At 40.2% G+C, this 14,582-nt stretch overlaps 1 protein-coding gene across 1 annotated transcript in view; it reads right to left on the bottom strand.

Moving 5' to 3' along the window:
- Positions 1-14,582, bottom strand: part of dennd1b (DENN/MADD domain containing 1B) — a 248,526-nt gene that overhangs the window by 15,067 nt on the left and 218,877 nt on the right. Inside the window, exons 17-18 of the mRNA XM_055221560.1 lie at positions 12,257-12,313; positions 9,539-9,628 (exon numbers count right to left, since the gene is read on the bottom strand). Coding sequence (XP_055077535.1) covers positions 9,539-9,628; positions 12,257-12,313 — 147 coding nt within the window. The remainder of the gene's footprint in view (positions 1-9,538; positions 9,629-12,256; positions 12,314-14,582) is intronic.

The raw sequence follows: 14,582 nt of genomic DNA, 5'->3' as shown, positions 1-14,582 counted from the left end.
GCTCCGCCCCTCCTCTCCAGCGCCCCCTGTGCTCCGCCCCTGCTCTCCAGCGCCCCCTGTGCTCCGCCCCTGCTCTCCAGCGCCCCCTGTGCTCCGCCCCTGCTCTCCAGCGCCCCCTGTGCTCCGCCCCTGCTCTCCAGCGCCCCCTGTGCTCCGCCCCTCCTCTCCAGCGCCCCCTGTGCTCCGCCCCTGCTCTCCAGCGCCCCCTGTGGCTGGGTGAATAGTGCATGAAGAGGTGAAAATGGATTTTGTTTTAAAAATCCCTCCAGATCACAGGACATGACAGTATTTCCTGTGGGAGTCGACCCTCAGACCTGCACATTCAGTGTTCAGCCAAAGTCCATTTTCACATTTTATTTTTCTTGTTTTTATGCTCGTCTTATTTTTATTTCACACAGTTTAATCTTTTCATTTGTTTGGTGTTGACACAAACTCCTCTGTGAGTTTCGTTTCACCGACAACAAAATAAAACTGAAACGGAAGCAAAGACATTTAAACCAGCTCCATCTATTTTTGTGTTTGGTTTTGTCTGATCAGATTTAAGCCGTAAAAGTTTAAATTCAAAACTTTACCGCCTCGTTACAGAAGCAAACAAACGACTAAAGTCTTTTTTTTCTTGTTATATTTTCTTGTTTATTTATCGCAGCTCATGATTTTGAACAATTTTACAGATTTACGACAGGTTTTGTGTTTAAATCTGCTTTTGTTTTTTGTGTCAGTGGAAAAAATGAGTTTCAATTTGATCGTTTATCGCCTGTATTTACTTCAGCGATATATCGAACTTAAAAATGTGTTAATTCTGATTGAAAAAGACACAGTTTTAACGATAACTGTTGGGTAACACTTTATAAACGACACTTTTTACATGAATTAAGACTAAAAAACACACCTGGACACACACGTTTTACACACAAACTCTGCAGATTTAGGCTGAGTTCTTCCCTCAAACTGAAAACACTCTGTTCCACCTTGTGATGTCATCGTGTGGCGATACAGGAAGTGCTCCGCTGTGTTTTTAAACTCCACACACCTTCATTTCTAGAATCATTTGGATCATTTCAGCTCCTGGAATTGCCAATTTCTACTGAACTAAAGGTAAAAAGCAGCACGAAAACTACCACTTGATGACATCACAAGGTGGAGCAGAGCGTTTTGAGGTTTGGAGATGTGACAGACGAATAATAAATGAAACAAAACACAACTCCAGGTCCATTTTTGAGGAGGAAACAGCGTTAGAACACGACTTAAAGCTCATAAGAGTCAATTTTGTGTAATATAAATATGACTCAACCTTAGAAACGACTTAATTAACATCTTGACTCTTTAATTAAACCTGAATCTATCTTAATAATAAAAGTGTCGTTATTTTAAAGTGGTTTAAAGTGTTGTTTTGTTGTTCTGAGAGGTGAGTGAGCGAGGCGCAGTTCACCACAGCGACCAGAAGATGGCACTTTAGTTTCAGGGAGCGAGCGGAGCCGAGGGACAGAATCACCACAGAATAAATCACATTTACAGATAAAACTGATCAGGATTTTAAATGAAAAAGCAACACGTACGACTTGAGTTTATACGATGAGGTGATGTTATTTCTATAGGACGAAATGTAAATAAAATAAAGAGTGAAAAGTGTCGTCTGCAAAGAGGATTATTTCAATTCTTTAGCGTCTCGTATCGACATTTATCTTAAGAAACAAACGTCTTGTCTTGAAAATTCTGACATTTTTTATTTTAGAGTTTCAGTAAAGAGCTGATTTATGTTATATTTTATGTCTAATAATTGTGTTTTCTTCAGTTTTGATCATTTTGAGACAAACTACAAAATGAAAAATCTCATCTTGGAAATTCTGTATTTTTTTATATTTGAAAACTTCACTTTTAGAGATGATTTTAGTTTTTTTAAATGTGACGTAAAGGCAAAAAATGAAACTAAATCCAGAGTGAACGTGACGTGTGGATCATTCTGAGGTGAATCTTTATCGTCTCGACGTTTAGATCAAGAAACAAAAACATCTCAACGTCTTGAAATTATGACTTTTATTTTTTATATTTGAGAATTTCAGTTTAGAGATGAAAACAGATTTTAGACATAATGTGTTTATAATGTATTTTCTACAGACTAAAGGTTTAATTAAGATCAGAGTGAACAGCGTCGTCTGCAAAAAAGAATCATTCTGAGACGATTCTTTATAAATATGATCTGGAAAATGATCACGTTTTTAAGAGAATTCAGTATAGAGCTGCTTTTTTTGGATTTTTTAAAGTCTAAAAATTAAAATTAAGATAATATTGAGATAAAGTTTGTGTCTATAATGAACCGACACAAATTAAGATAAATCTGATCTAGAAAATTCTCACATTTGAAAACTTCATATTTGTAGTTTTTATTGTTTGTTTTGTTTTTGTTTTATTTTCCATAGCCTAAAAATTAAGATAATATTGAGTCAAACTTTGTCTATAAAGAACAAAAATGAGCAATGATCATAAAAAAAAAAAAGATGTGGGAAATTTATGCATTTTTTAAATTTGAAAACTTCATATTTGAGAATTTTAAATTGAGAATTGTACATTTTAATATGACGTCATTTATTTTCTAGAGACGAAAAATGTAAAGTAACAAATGAAGAGTGTTGTTCAGTGTGTGGATCATTTTGAGACAAACTTTGCGTCTATAAAAATCACAAATGAATCAGGATAAAACTGATCTGGGCTTAAACAGAAACATCTCCTGAAAATTCTCACGTTTTAACATTTTAAAACTTCAGATTTGAGAATCTCAGTGTAGAGCTGCTGCTTTTATAGGTTTTTTGTATTTTCTATAGCCTGAAAAATTTAATTAAGAAAATATTGATAAACTTGAGACAAACTTTGTGTCTGTAAAGACCAAAAATGAATCAGGATAAAACTGGAATCTGGAAAATTCTCACATTTTTGACATTTGAAAAAACTTCATGTTTGAGAATTTCATCAAGATGTTTATAAATTTTAATACGACATAATGTTTTTTCTATAACCTGAAACTGTATTTACAGAAAAGAGTGAAAGTGTGTAGTCTGTAGTTTATATTTATAATTTATATATATTTATACATTTATATATATTTATACATTTATATATTTACACATTTATACATCGTCTCATAATGTCATTTATTTTAAAAAACAAGTGTGTAAAGTGTGTGAAGTGTGTAAAGTGTGTGAAGTGTGTAAAGTGTGTAAAGTGTGTAACTGTGACACTGTGTTTGTGCGTTTGACACGAGGGTTTTTATATTTTAGAAAATGAAAATATCAAACATTTAATTTAAGGAAACACTTTATAATAACGACACTTTAAAAAGAACAAAATGTAAAATTAATAATGAACAAAATGTTTATTAAAATGAGTCAGGCTTAGGAGGTAGGAGTTAGGAGGTAGGAGTTAGGATGTAGAGGTTAGGAGGTAGGAGCTAGAGGTTAGGAGATAGGAGGTAGGAGTTAGGTGGTAGTTTTTTTCATCTTGTGTTTTGTGTCAGTTTAGTTTCCTCATGTGGAAAAAACCAAACTGATGTTTTAATATTTAATTGAATAAACCTCCACCGAGTGAAGGCCGAGGCCGTTTTTCCCAGAATGCACCTGGGCCAGAGTGACATGAGGAGCAGCGACGCCACACGACCAACTTTACACGAGTTTGACCAAATGAACAAGGAGTTTTATATTTAAATCCACGTCTGATTCATTTTAAACATTTAATCTGACAAACTTAAACTGAGGTCCCAAAAATGTCACTTTTTAGACCTAAAATCCCTCATTTTTACACAAAAACATGACACGGTAAAAACCTGTAATTTTTTTTTTTACATTTATTTGACTAAACAACAGAACGAGTTTGAAACGTCTGAGTTTGAGTTTTTTGTGTGTTTTTTTTTTCTTGATCATTTGCAGCGACTCGTCTTTAACTGTTTGTTCATCATGAGTTAAGTGTTTGTTCATCATGAGTTAAGTGTTTGTTCATCATGAGTTAAGTGTTTGTTCATCATGAGTTAAGTGTTTGTTCATCATTTATTCAGATTAATTCATGTGGAGTTATTATGAAATGGACTAAAAAACTGATCAGGACGATTAAAAATAAGTAATAAAGATTTATCATTTATGTTTATGTCAAATTTGATGAAGAGAGAAAAAGACACAAATAAAATGAAAAATTTGGATCAAGTAAAAAAATAACACGATGTGAGATTTAAAAAAAAAACGAGTCAGAATTTAAATTTACAGAGACGGAGAGAGAGAGAGAGGGATGAAGAGAAGAGAGGGATAAAGGGAAAGACGAAGATAGGCATAGGAAGAGAAGGATGAAGAAAGAGAGAAGGGAAGAAAGAGGGAGAGAGGGATGAAGAAGGGAGGAAGGGAGGGATGAAGAGAAGGGGAGAGACGGTCTGAAGAAAGAGGAAGAAAGGGAAAAGAAAGAGGCAGAGAAAGAGGGAGAGAGGAATGAAGGAAAGAGGAGCAAGGGTTTGGAGAAAGGGAGAAGAAGGTCTGAAGAAAGGAGGGAGGGGAGAGAAAGAAGGAGAGAGGGAGAGAGAACAGTAGAAAATGATTGAAAATTACAGGAAGCAGCGTCATGAAAATTGTTATTGTCTGTTATTAATGTTCATATCTTGATTTACAGACACAAAAGTGAAATAAAAACCCCAGGATCATGTAGAGGGTTAATACGAACATTTAAGACCAAAATGAGTCTGAAGCAGCAGAGACAGAGAGAGGAGACGTTTTTTCAATAGAAAGTGAACTGAAGCCAGAGTCAATGGAACAGGAAGTGCACACATGATAACTTCCTGTTTGTGACGCGCCGCAGGTTAACTCTGTCCATTCATATAAACAGTCTGTGCTCATGTTCACTGTGCGTTGGTTTGTTTTGTTGGTTCAGTGGATTTTTAAAACTCAGAAAAGCAAATGTTCAGGATTATTCAAACGTGTGTGAACAGTCACAGATCACTCCACTGATCACTCCACAGATCACTCCACTGATCACTATACAGATCACTCCACTGATCACTATACAGGTCACTCCACTGATCACTCCACAGATCACTCCACAGACCACTCCACTGATCACTCCACTGATCACTCCACTGATCACTCCACAGAACACTCCAGGTGTTTTTGTTTCAGGAAGTGCTCTGACCCAAACAGAAAGTGACACAACTCCAAAAAACAAAACTGATCCAAACCAGACTCACACAGAACAACAACAAACACCTGAGTCCAAGGACGACAGGAGAGAGGGAGGGGGGGGGGGGGGGGGGGGGGGGGGGGGGGGATGGGAGAGGAGGGAGGGAAAAGGAGAGGACAGAAAGAGGGAGGCAGGGACAGAGGGCAGAGGGATGGACAGGAGAGGAGGGAGGGAGAAAAAGAGGGAGGGAGAAAAAGAGGGAGGGAACGAGGGAGGAAGGGAAAGCGAGGGAGGAGAGAGAGCAAGAGGGAGACAGAAGAGGTGTGAGGAAGGAGGAAGGGAGAGAGCGAGAGAGTAAGAGAGCGAGAGAAGGAGAGAGAGAGGAAAAGGGGTGGAAGGAGAGAGGGAGGAAGAGTAAGTGGTGGAGACAGAAGAAGAGAAGAATGAAAAATAGTAAGAAGGGAGAGAGAGAGGCTTAAAGGGGAGGGGCTTGAAGGGGAGGGGCTTAAAGGGGAGGGGCTTAAAGGGGATGTGAACAGGGCAGTCAAAATATCTCATCACATATTTATGATTTCAGACAGAATAAAAACTGTGAATGTGACACAATTTGAATTATTCCCTGATCTATTCTCAGTTAAAGTCGTATTGCGGAACTTTCCTGGTGGCCGGTGCCTGTCGCCTGCTTGTCTCCATGGCGATGTCATTGCTTTTTTCCCTGGAAGGTTCCGCGATATGGCATTAAACCGATCTATGTCCAAGAATAAAAGCAGGTGACGTCACTCCATCCAGCTGAAGTTACGGACCGGATCTGTGGAGAGGCGGCCCTGCTCATGGTGACAATGCAGGTTTTAGACACGTTTAATGCCATACGGTGGGATATTTCAGGGAGACTTCGTTAACATAAAGCTGTATTCACTGATCTGCCTTTTTCTTGATCAGATTTGGAGTAAAAAAAAACAACTTTTCCAAAAATACTTCTAAATATTTGTGTTATTTTGCTGCACATTTATCAAATCTCCAAATTAAAGCCACAGTGTGTAACTTTCTGGAGGTGGAATGACACTGACCTGATTCCATGAAAACAGTTAAAACCAGTGAAAAAAACATTATCCACAGAGAGACACGTTTTATGTCACATTCACGACGTTTTAGAGCCAAAGGAACGACATCTCCATGGAAACAAGCAGGAGCCAGGTAAGAGTCAGGTCTGTGGAGATGCAAGCCGGATCACAGTAACAATGCATGTACTTCTACACTCTTCAGGTCATTAAACAAAACCAAAAAAAAAAAAAAAGCTTTTATTTTAATGTATTTTTGGCTAAAAAGTTCCATACTGTGGCTTTAAATGCAGAGTTTTTATATTTCACGTGCTCTAATGAAGAAATACAATCTGTTTTTAATTATTTTTAAAAAATTTAGTTCTTCTCTCAAACTGAAAACTCTCTCCTGTCTGACGTCACATGAGCCCTGTTTGTTCAGTGTGTCTCTCTTTCTCCCTCTCTTCTCTCTTCACCTCTGTCCTCCTCTCCCTCTCTTCTCTTCTCTCTCTTCACCTCTGCCTCCCCCTCTTTCTCTCCTCTCTTCCTCCCTCTCTTCTCTCTCTTCCCCTCTGTCCTCCTCCCTCTCTCTCTTTTCTATTTCTCGCTCTCTCTCTCTTCACCTCTGTCCTCCTCCTCTCTCTCGCCCTCTCTCTCTCTTGTCTTCCCCTCTGTCCTCCTCTCCCTCTCTCCTTTCTGACCACCCCTCCTCCTTCTCCTCTTCTCCTGCAGATCTACCAAACAAAACGCTGTGATGTTAATTATCCCTCGTCCGTCTCGTTCTCATCCGTCTCACTCTCATAACTCAAGAAGCGACCGAACGTTCACTTTTCTCAAACAAATAAAAAGAAATAATCTGACAAATAACAGCAGCCAAGGTTTAAATCAAAAACTCAAAATAAAAACAAACTTGAGCTCAAAATCAGGAGTCTGAATCCTCCTGTGACACGGCGCCATTTTGAGGACCGGACCATTCAAAACATATTATCATGTGTTTGTGTCACTCTGAAACCCATGAACAGGACTCATTAGTAGTTAAAGGTACACTGTGCAACTTTACTGATTTGTGTCTCCATGGAGATGGTATTCCTTTGACTGAAATGTTCCGCAGTCTGGCATTAAACACTTTTTTTTAAAATTATGGTTGTGTTTATTGTTAAAAAAACAACAACAAAAAATGAAAAACTTGCATCTGCTCGTATAAAAAAAAGATGAGTTATGGTATTACGTTTATATATCCATGGAAACAAGCAGGTAATGTCTAGAGGCCAAACTACAAGTCAGATCTGTGAAGAGGCGAGCAAGCTAACAGTGAGAATGGATGTTTTACAAAGGCTTTTTTCCAGTAATGTACTGTATTTTCCATCGCAAAAGTTGCACTTTTTTCTCGTTTCTCGACTTATATATGTTTTTTCATCATTATTTTTGGCTGGTGTGACTTATACTCAGAGCCAGGGATGTTTTATTATCAAAAATATTTTCTTTGGATGTGCTAAAAGTTTTATATTTACAAATAAAAATGATTGGAATCTACACTAACACAAACTTCAACATGGATAACTGCATTTTGGTTATTTAACAAAAAACTTCAGTGGCCCCAGTACAGAACCTTGGGGTGCTCCAGCAAAAAAAAAAAAATTCAACAAATTAATAAAAAAAAGCAAAATAAAAATAACAAAATAAATTTCCCCCAAAAAATGCGGCTTATAGTGTGTATTTTTTGGCTTTGACTTATACTCCAGATCGACTTATACTCTGGAAAATACGTAAAAACGGCTGTGTTGAATAAATGCTAAAGGTAAAAACGTAGCTGTTAACGTGAAAACTACCACTTGATGACATCACAAGGTGGACCAGAGCGTTTTGAGCTTTGGAGATGTTACAAACTAATAATAAAGTGAAGCAAAACACAACTCCAGGTGTGTTTTTGAGGAAGAAACAGCATCAAAACACGACTTAAAACTCAGAAGAATCCATTTTGCGAAACGTCGGCGCTCGCAAAAAAACGATAATTCTCTACAAATCTGTCACGAGTGTAAAAAATATCGATTGAAATAACTCCACACGTGTAGAAACGAGCGAGCCGCTGCTGTAAATCATCTTTCTAATTACCACGCGCTCTGCACATTCAGATCGTCTCAGCTCCCAGAATGCAACGTGTTTGAGCCACATTATTGATGAGCGCGTCCTGGGAATGCTGCAGTTTGCACATCCAGAGCCAGATCCGCACAAAAACGAGCGAAAAAGGAGCCGCTCTTCTGCCGCGAGCTGCAGATTCTACAGACAAAGTGCTGAGCCTCTGCTGCCCAGAATCACACAAAACACTGACAACACGGAACGAGGGATGAGGGAGAGGGGGAGGAAAGAGAGAAAACACTGACAACACGGAATGAGGGATGAGAGAGGGAGAGGGGGAGGAAAGAGAGAGAAAACACTGACAACACGGAACGAGGGATGAGGGAGGGAGGGGGGAGAGGGGGAGGAAAGAGAGAGAAAACACTGACAACACAGAACGAGGGATGAGGGAGGGGGGGAGGAAAGAGAGAAAACACTGACAACACGGAACGAGGGATGAGGGAGGGAGAGGGGAGGAAAGAGAGAGAAAACACTGACAACACGGAACGAGGGATGAGGGAGGGAGGGAGAGGGGGAGGAAACAGAGAAAGAGAGAGAAAACACTGACAACACGGAACGAGGGATGAGGGAGGGAGAGAGAGAAAACACTGACAACACAGAATGAGGGAGGAAAGAGAGAGAGAAAACACTGACAACACGGAACGAGGGATGAGGGAGGGAGAGGGGAAGGAAATGGAGAGAGAGAGAGAAAACACTGACAACACGGAACGAGAGAGGGAGGGAGGAAACAGAGAGGGAGAGAGAGAAAAAACACTGACACAACAACACGGAAAGAGAGAGAGAACACGGGCAGTTTGCATTCACATAAATGTATTGGTTCTTCTTTCTGGGCCAAAGCTGCAGTACCTGGAGCGACCACTAGTGGATCTCGCCCCGGGACAGAGAGCGAGTGCGTTATCCAGTCCTTATTATAGATCCGTGGTCTCAAAGCTAATGCTAACTTTCATTAAAACTGTAAAATATAAAGTAAACAATGCGATAAATGTAAAGTCCACCTGATTATTTTATATGTAGAATACTTCACCTCTGACCCCTGACCCCCTAACCCACCCGCAGCTCCCCGTCCACTGCTCGTCTTTAAATATTTATTCATTTTAGTGGGGCGCTGTTGAGCATAGAGCCTACTAAAGCTAAAAACACTCCAAAACACAAGACTTTCACAGTGAAATCTGTGGGAAAAAACCCCCATGAGTGCCGTGTGAATGCGAGCAGAGCTGTACCCGTCTGATCTTGTGCAGTCGCCGTGGAGACAGGCTCTTGGTGCTGGTGGGCGACCCTCCGCACACGGCCAGAACCTCGTCCTCCTCCTCCTGCAGAGAACAAGAACAGACGCGCTTAACGTACAGGAAAACAAAGCGAAAACACAGGCTCTGAGGCACAAATACAAAACTGTACGACTTTTCTGAATAAACAAAAGCAGCTTGGTGAGGTCTGTCCATAAACTGAGATGAGAATGAGAAAAAATATCTCTCTATCTGCAGGTTTAGGATCTGGCAACCCAAGTTCAGGTGAGATTGTAGTATTTTTTTTTAAACTGTAAGTGTTTCCTCGTCACAAACAGACCTGGACTTGTGTTTTTTGTTTCATTCACACATTTTTAACACACAAACCCTGCAGATTTAGGCTGAGTTCTTCTGATTACTGCTGGACACTGCCTTATATTTATCTACATTCAACCTTTAATGGCCCTACTGTCTCGTCATATTGTTCTCTTTGTTTGGTTTGTTTGCTTTGGGTCCGAGGGTGCCGTCGTATATGGCGGATAACTGGTGTCTCGGGCCTCCCTTCCTGTTCAACTCCGCATATCTTTACTGGAAAAACTGTGATAATTTCAGCTGTAAACGGAGCTGTTGGCTTGAAAACCACCACTTCGTGACATCACGAGGTGGAACGGAGCGTTTTGAGCGTCGGAGATGTAACAGACTAATAATAAAAGGAAACAAAACGCAACTCCAGGTGTGTTTTTGAGGAGGAAACGGCATTACAAAGCTCAGAAAAGTCCATTTTGTGTCACGTAGCACCTTAAAGATTGATATTTTTTTATTAACGATCGAATTGGTAGCTCTAAAAAAAATCAAGAATTCAAAACTCTTGGAGCGGCTCGTGTTTTGTGTGTACGCTAGCGCTAACCTCTCCCCCTCTCCCTCCTCTCCCTCCCCCCTTCCTCTCGTTCACCAGATCAAACTGCTGTTGCCGTATCAAACGCATCAGGCTTATGGAAACATACATTACTTTGAGCGAATGAGGCGCTGATGAAATATGCACACAATAGGAGCGGGTCGGGGCGCGGGGACATGACAGGACGTAGCCAGAGGGCCCATCGCTTTTAAAATGTACAAGCGCGAACAAAGCAGCGCGCGCGACTCAGAGCTCGTTAGCAATCAAACCCGAAGTGTAAAACACGCGCCTGTCTGTTAGCATGAGCTAGCATGAGCGAGAGGGGGCGGCGGAGGTGGGGAGGGGCAAAAGTGATACACGTGTGCATGGGTGAATTTTACTCGAATTAAGAGTAAGAATCGGTGTTTGAGAAGTTATAAAAAGGACAAATTGCGTCTTTTTTCCACCTTGTATTAAACTATAGCATGTGGTAATCATTATTTTAAACTGTAATATTGATCTAAATTAGCCAAAATTTGACCGAGATGCTAAATCTTTTGCGTTTTTTTTTAAGGGCCCATATGAAACTATTGTCCGATCTGTGTTATAATGTTGTTTTCTCATCACAAACGGACCTGGAGTTGTGTTTTGTTTCATTCACACACGTTTAACGCGCAAAAACTGCATATTTACGCTGAGTTCGTGTCTCAAAACGCTCCGTTCCACCTTGTGATGTCATCATGTGGTGATACAGGAAGTGTTTTTAAACTCCGCACACCTTCATTTCTAGAATCATTTGGATTAATTCAGCTCTGGAATTGCCACTTATCTCGACTGAACAAAAGGTAAAAAAAGAGCTGTTAACTTGAAAAAAAAAAAAAACACTTGATGACATCACAAGGTGGAACAGAGCGTTTTGAGGTTTGGAGATGTTACAGACGAATAATAAAGGAAAGAAAACACAACTCCAGGTCTGTTTTTGCGGACGTAACGGCACTATAACATGACGTAGAGCTCACAGGAGTCCATTTTGTGTGATATAGGACCTTTAAATATGATGTAAGTTCAGAGAAGTGGGCGGAGATATGGGGAAGGTGCAAACTAAAATTTTGCGCCTCAAATTTAGAAGGATACAGGATTACTCAGACATAATTCAGCCGCTCAAAATGCAATCCTTAGAAAGTTTAAGGCATCACAACATGGCTAAAGTGCAGTTTGAACGTGCAGATTGAAGGTTTTCAGATCCTAATGTGATGACGTCATACTGCCAGATGGGGGCGCAAGAGGCACATTTCCCCGTTTAACTACATTGCTCTTTGCCGTGAAATATCCAAAACGTGAATTCACAAATGCTGAACCCATCGCCTGTGTAAAGAGCTCTAAATTCATGAAGGTTAACGCAGGTTTTTTAGCGGGTAGCAGCCGCGTAGCAACGGTGTCAATCAAACCTGTTGCTAACGCTGACGGGAGCGAAATAAAAACGGCGGGATCGCGTAGAGCGGGTTAATACGAACGTTTAAAGACGAAAATGACGAGTCTGGCAGCGGCGGTTACATAGAGAGGAGACGACGGTTTTTCAATAGAAAGTGAACTGGAGCCAGAGTCGATGTAGCAGGAAGTGCGCGCATGATCACTTCCTGTTTGGAGTGTAGCGGCTAGCGGGTTAGCTGTGTCCATTCATGTGTACGGTCTATGTTTACGAGAAGAGCCGGTTTTGCTTTGTAACTGTATTAAATTTAGCTGACACCATTTGTACTAAACGTGATTGGCTCATAGATTGTTGTGATGTCATCGTAACCGCGGCGATGCGTGACGGCGTCCTCTGCGTGTGGCGGTCTTACTCTGGCTTTGAGGCGTCCCTTGATGTCCCGGATGCCCCTCTTGGCGTGACTCTTGGCCTGTAGAGAAGACACAAAGACACAAAGGCAATAACTGTTAATTTTGGTGAAGATTTGCGGGAAAAAAACTGGGAAAAAACACAAAAAAAGACCTGGAAATCCTGGAAAATTTAAACAAAAATAAACAAGATGAATGAAAATATATTGTATACGTATAAATTCACTTATTACATGGTGGAATTTGTTGTTTAAAGATGAACTATGGAACTTTTCTGGAAGAGAGAGTCCGCCTTCTAGTCTCTCATGGAAAAGTTATTCCTTTGCCTTGGAATGTTCCACAGAATGGCATTAAACTCATCTAACTCCAAAAGTACATGATGTCAAGTTACAGGTCAGATCTGTGGAGAGGCGACCCAGCTCACAAAAACAATGTAAGGTTGTTGTTTTGGGTTTTTTTTTGTTTTTTTTTGCAAGATATAGATGAGTTTAAAGCCATACCATGGAACTTTACAGGCAAAGCTATGGACATTCCATGGACATTTGCAGGTGGTGGATCTTCTACCAGGAAAGTGACGTAGTGCAGCTTTAAATCGTGGTTAAACTGGAGGTTGAACTGGTGGGCGAATTGTTAAACCGTTAAATTATCAACTATAATGGAGGCGAGGCTGGAGAAGTGTCTTGCTCGACGACACAACGTAAATTTTCACGAGTCCAAGCGAGAATCAAACCGCCATTTTGGATCGTAAAATGGAGGTTGAACTGGTGGGTGAACTGACAGTTAAATTATCAACTATAATGGAGGAAAAGCTGGAGAAGTGTCTTGCTCAAGGACACAAAGTAAATTTTTTACGAGTCCAAATGGGAATCAATCCGCCATATTGGAGATTAAAACGGAGGTTGAATTGTTGATTAAAAGTGTCTTGCCAATGGACACAACAACCATTTCCACTGGTGAGAATAGTTGAGTTGCTGGTTAAATTGCTGGTTAAAATAACAACTATAATGCAGGGAATGTTGGAGAAGTGTCTTGCCCAAGGACACAATGTTCACTTTCACTGCTGCAAATGGGAATCAATCCGCCATTTTGGAGGTTAAATTGGTATTTAAACTTATAGTTGAGTTGCTGGTTAAATTGTTACTTAAATTACCAACTATAACGGAGGCAAGGCTGGAGAAGTGTCTTGCTCAAGGACACAACGTCAATTTTTTACGAGTCCAAATGGGAATCAACCTGCCATATTGGAGATTATAATTGAGGCTGAAGGTTGGAATTGGCATTTAAACTTGTAGTTGAGTTGCTGATTGAATTGTTAGTTAAATCATCAACTGAAGAAGTGTCTTGCACAAGGACACAGCGTCAGTTTTCATTGGTCTGAACAGGAATCGAACCGCCATATTCGAGATTAAAATTGTCGTTAAATTCATGGTTAAGTTGAGGTTAAAATAGATGATGAGGGAAGGCGGTGCGAAGTGTCTTGCCAATGGACACAACGGCAATTTCCACATCGTCCGAGCGAGAATCCATCAATTTTGGAGGTTAAACTGCCGGTTGAAACAGCGGTAAAACTGGCGTTTGAAGCGGAGGTTAAATTGGTGGTTGGACTGGTAGTTGAATTCCTAACTCTGGGCCTGCGTCTCGTCTCGGCGGCCCGGGGAGGAGGAGGAACGCCGCGCAGATTACTGATCAAAACACGGGGCATTAATATTCGGTGCTGGATCCTTGTAACATCACAAGAGCTTTGATCCCGCGGCAAAAAAAATAATAAAATAAAAGAGAAAATACAGACAGACAAAAGGCTGGATGAGAGAGAGAGATTTAACAAGGACAACACGACATGGGCGGCTATTGTACTCACGGCTAACGGCTAACTGCTAACGGCTAACGGCTAACACTACACACAGCTGTTACGTGTTGTGTGTTTGACCAAATTCGCTTCTCCACAAATATTTTAACGCCAAATTTTAATGCGCGTAAATTTTAAACTCCCTAAATGTTAGCGTTCTATTTTTGCAAATTTTTTTAGCTTTTTTATTTATTTATTTTTTTTAACCCATATATTTTTCCCTATCAGGTTAAAGGGCCCATATGACAGTATTTTCTAATTTTCTGATGTTTCTGAATATTTTAACACCAAATTTTAGTGCGCGTAAATTTTAAACTCCTTAAATGTTAGCAGTCTATTTTTGCAAATTTTTTTAGCTTTTTTGTTTGTTTTTTTTGTTTTTTTTTTAACCCATATATTTTTCCCTATCAGGTTAAAGGGCCCATATGACAGTATTTACCCGCAGTCCTCCAGATCTGATCCACTGTAAAAGCCAAAAAGAAAAT

Source organism: Periophthalmus magnuspinnatus, chromosome 4 (genome assembly GCF_009829125.3).
Source record: "Periophthalmus magnuspinnatus isolate fPerMag1 chromosome 4, fPerMag1.2.pri, whole genome shotgun sequence".
In the NCBI taxonomy this organism is placed as follows: Eukaryota; Metazoa; Chordata; class Actinopteri; order Gobiiformes; family Gobiidae; genus Periophthalmus; species Periophthalmus magnuspinnatus.
The sequence above is the reverse complement of the archived record's forward strand: the minus strand, read 5'-3'. Positions and strand labels throughout refer to the sequence as shown.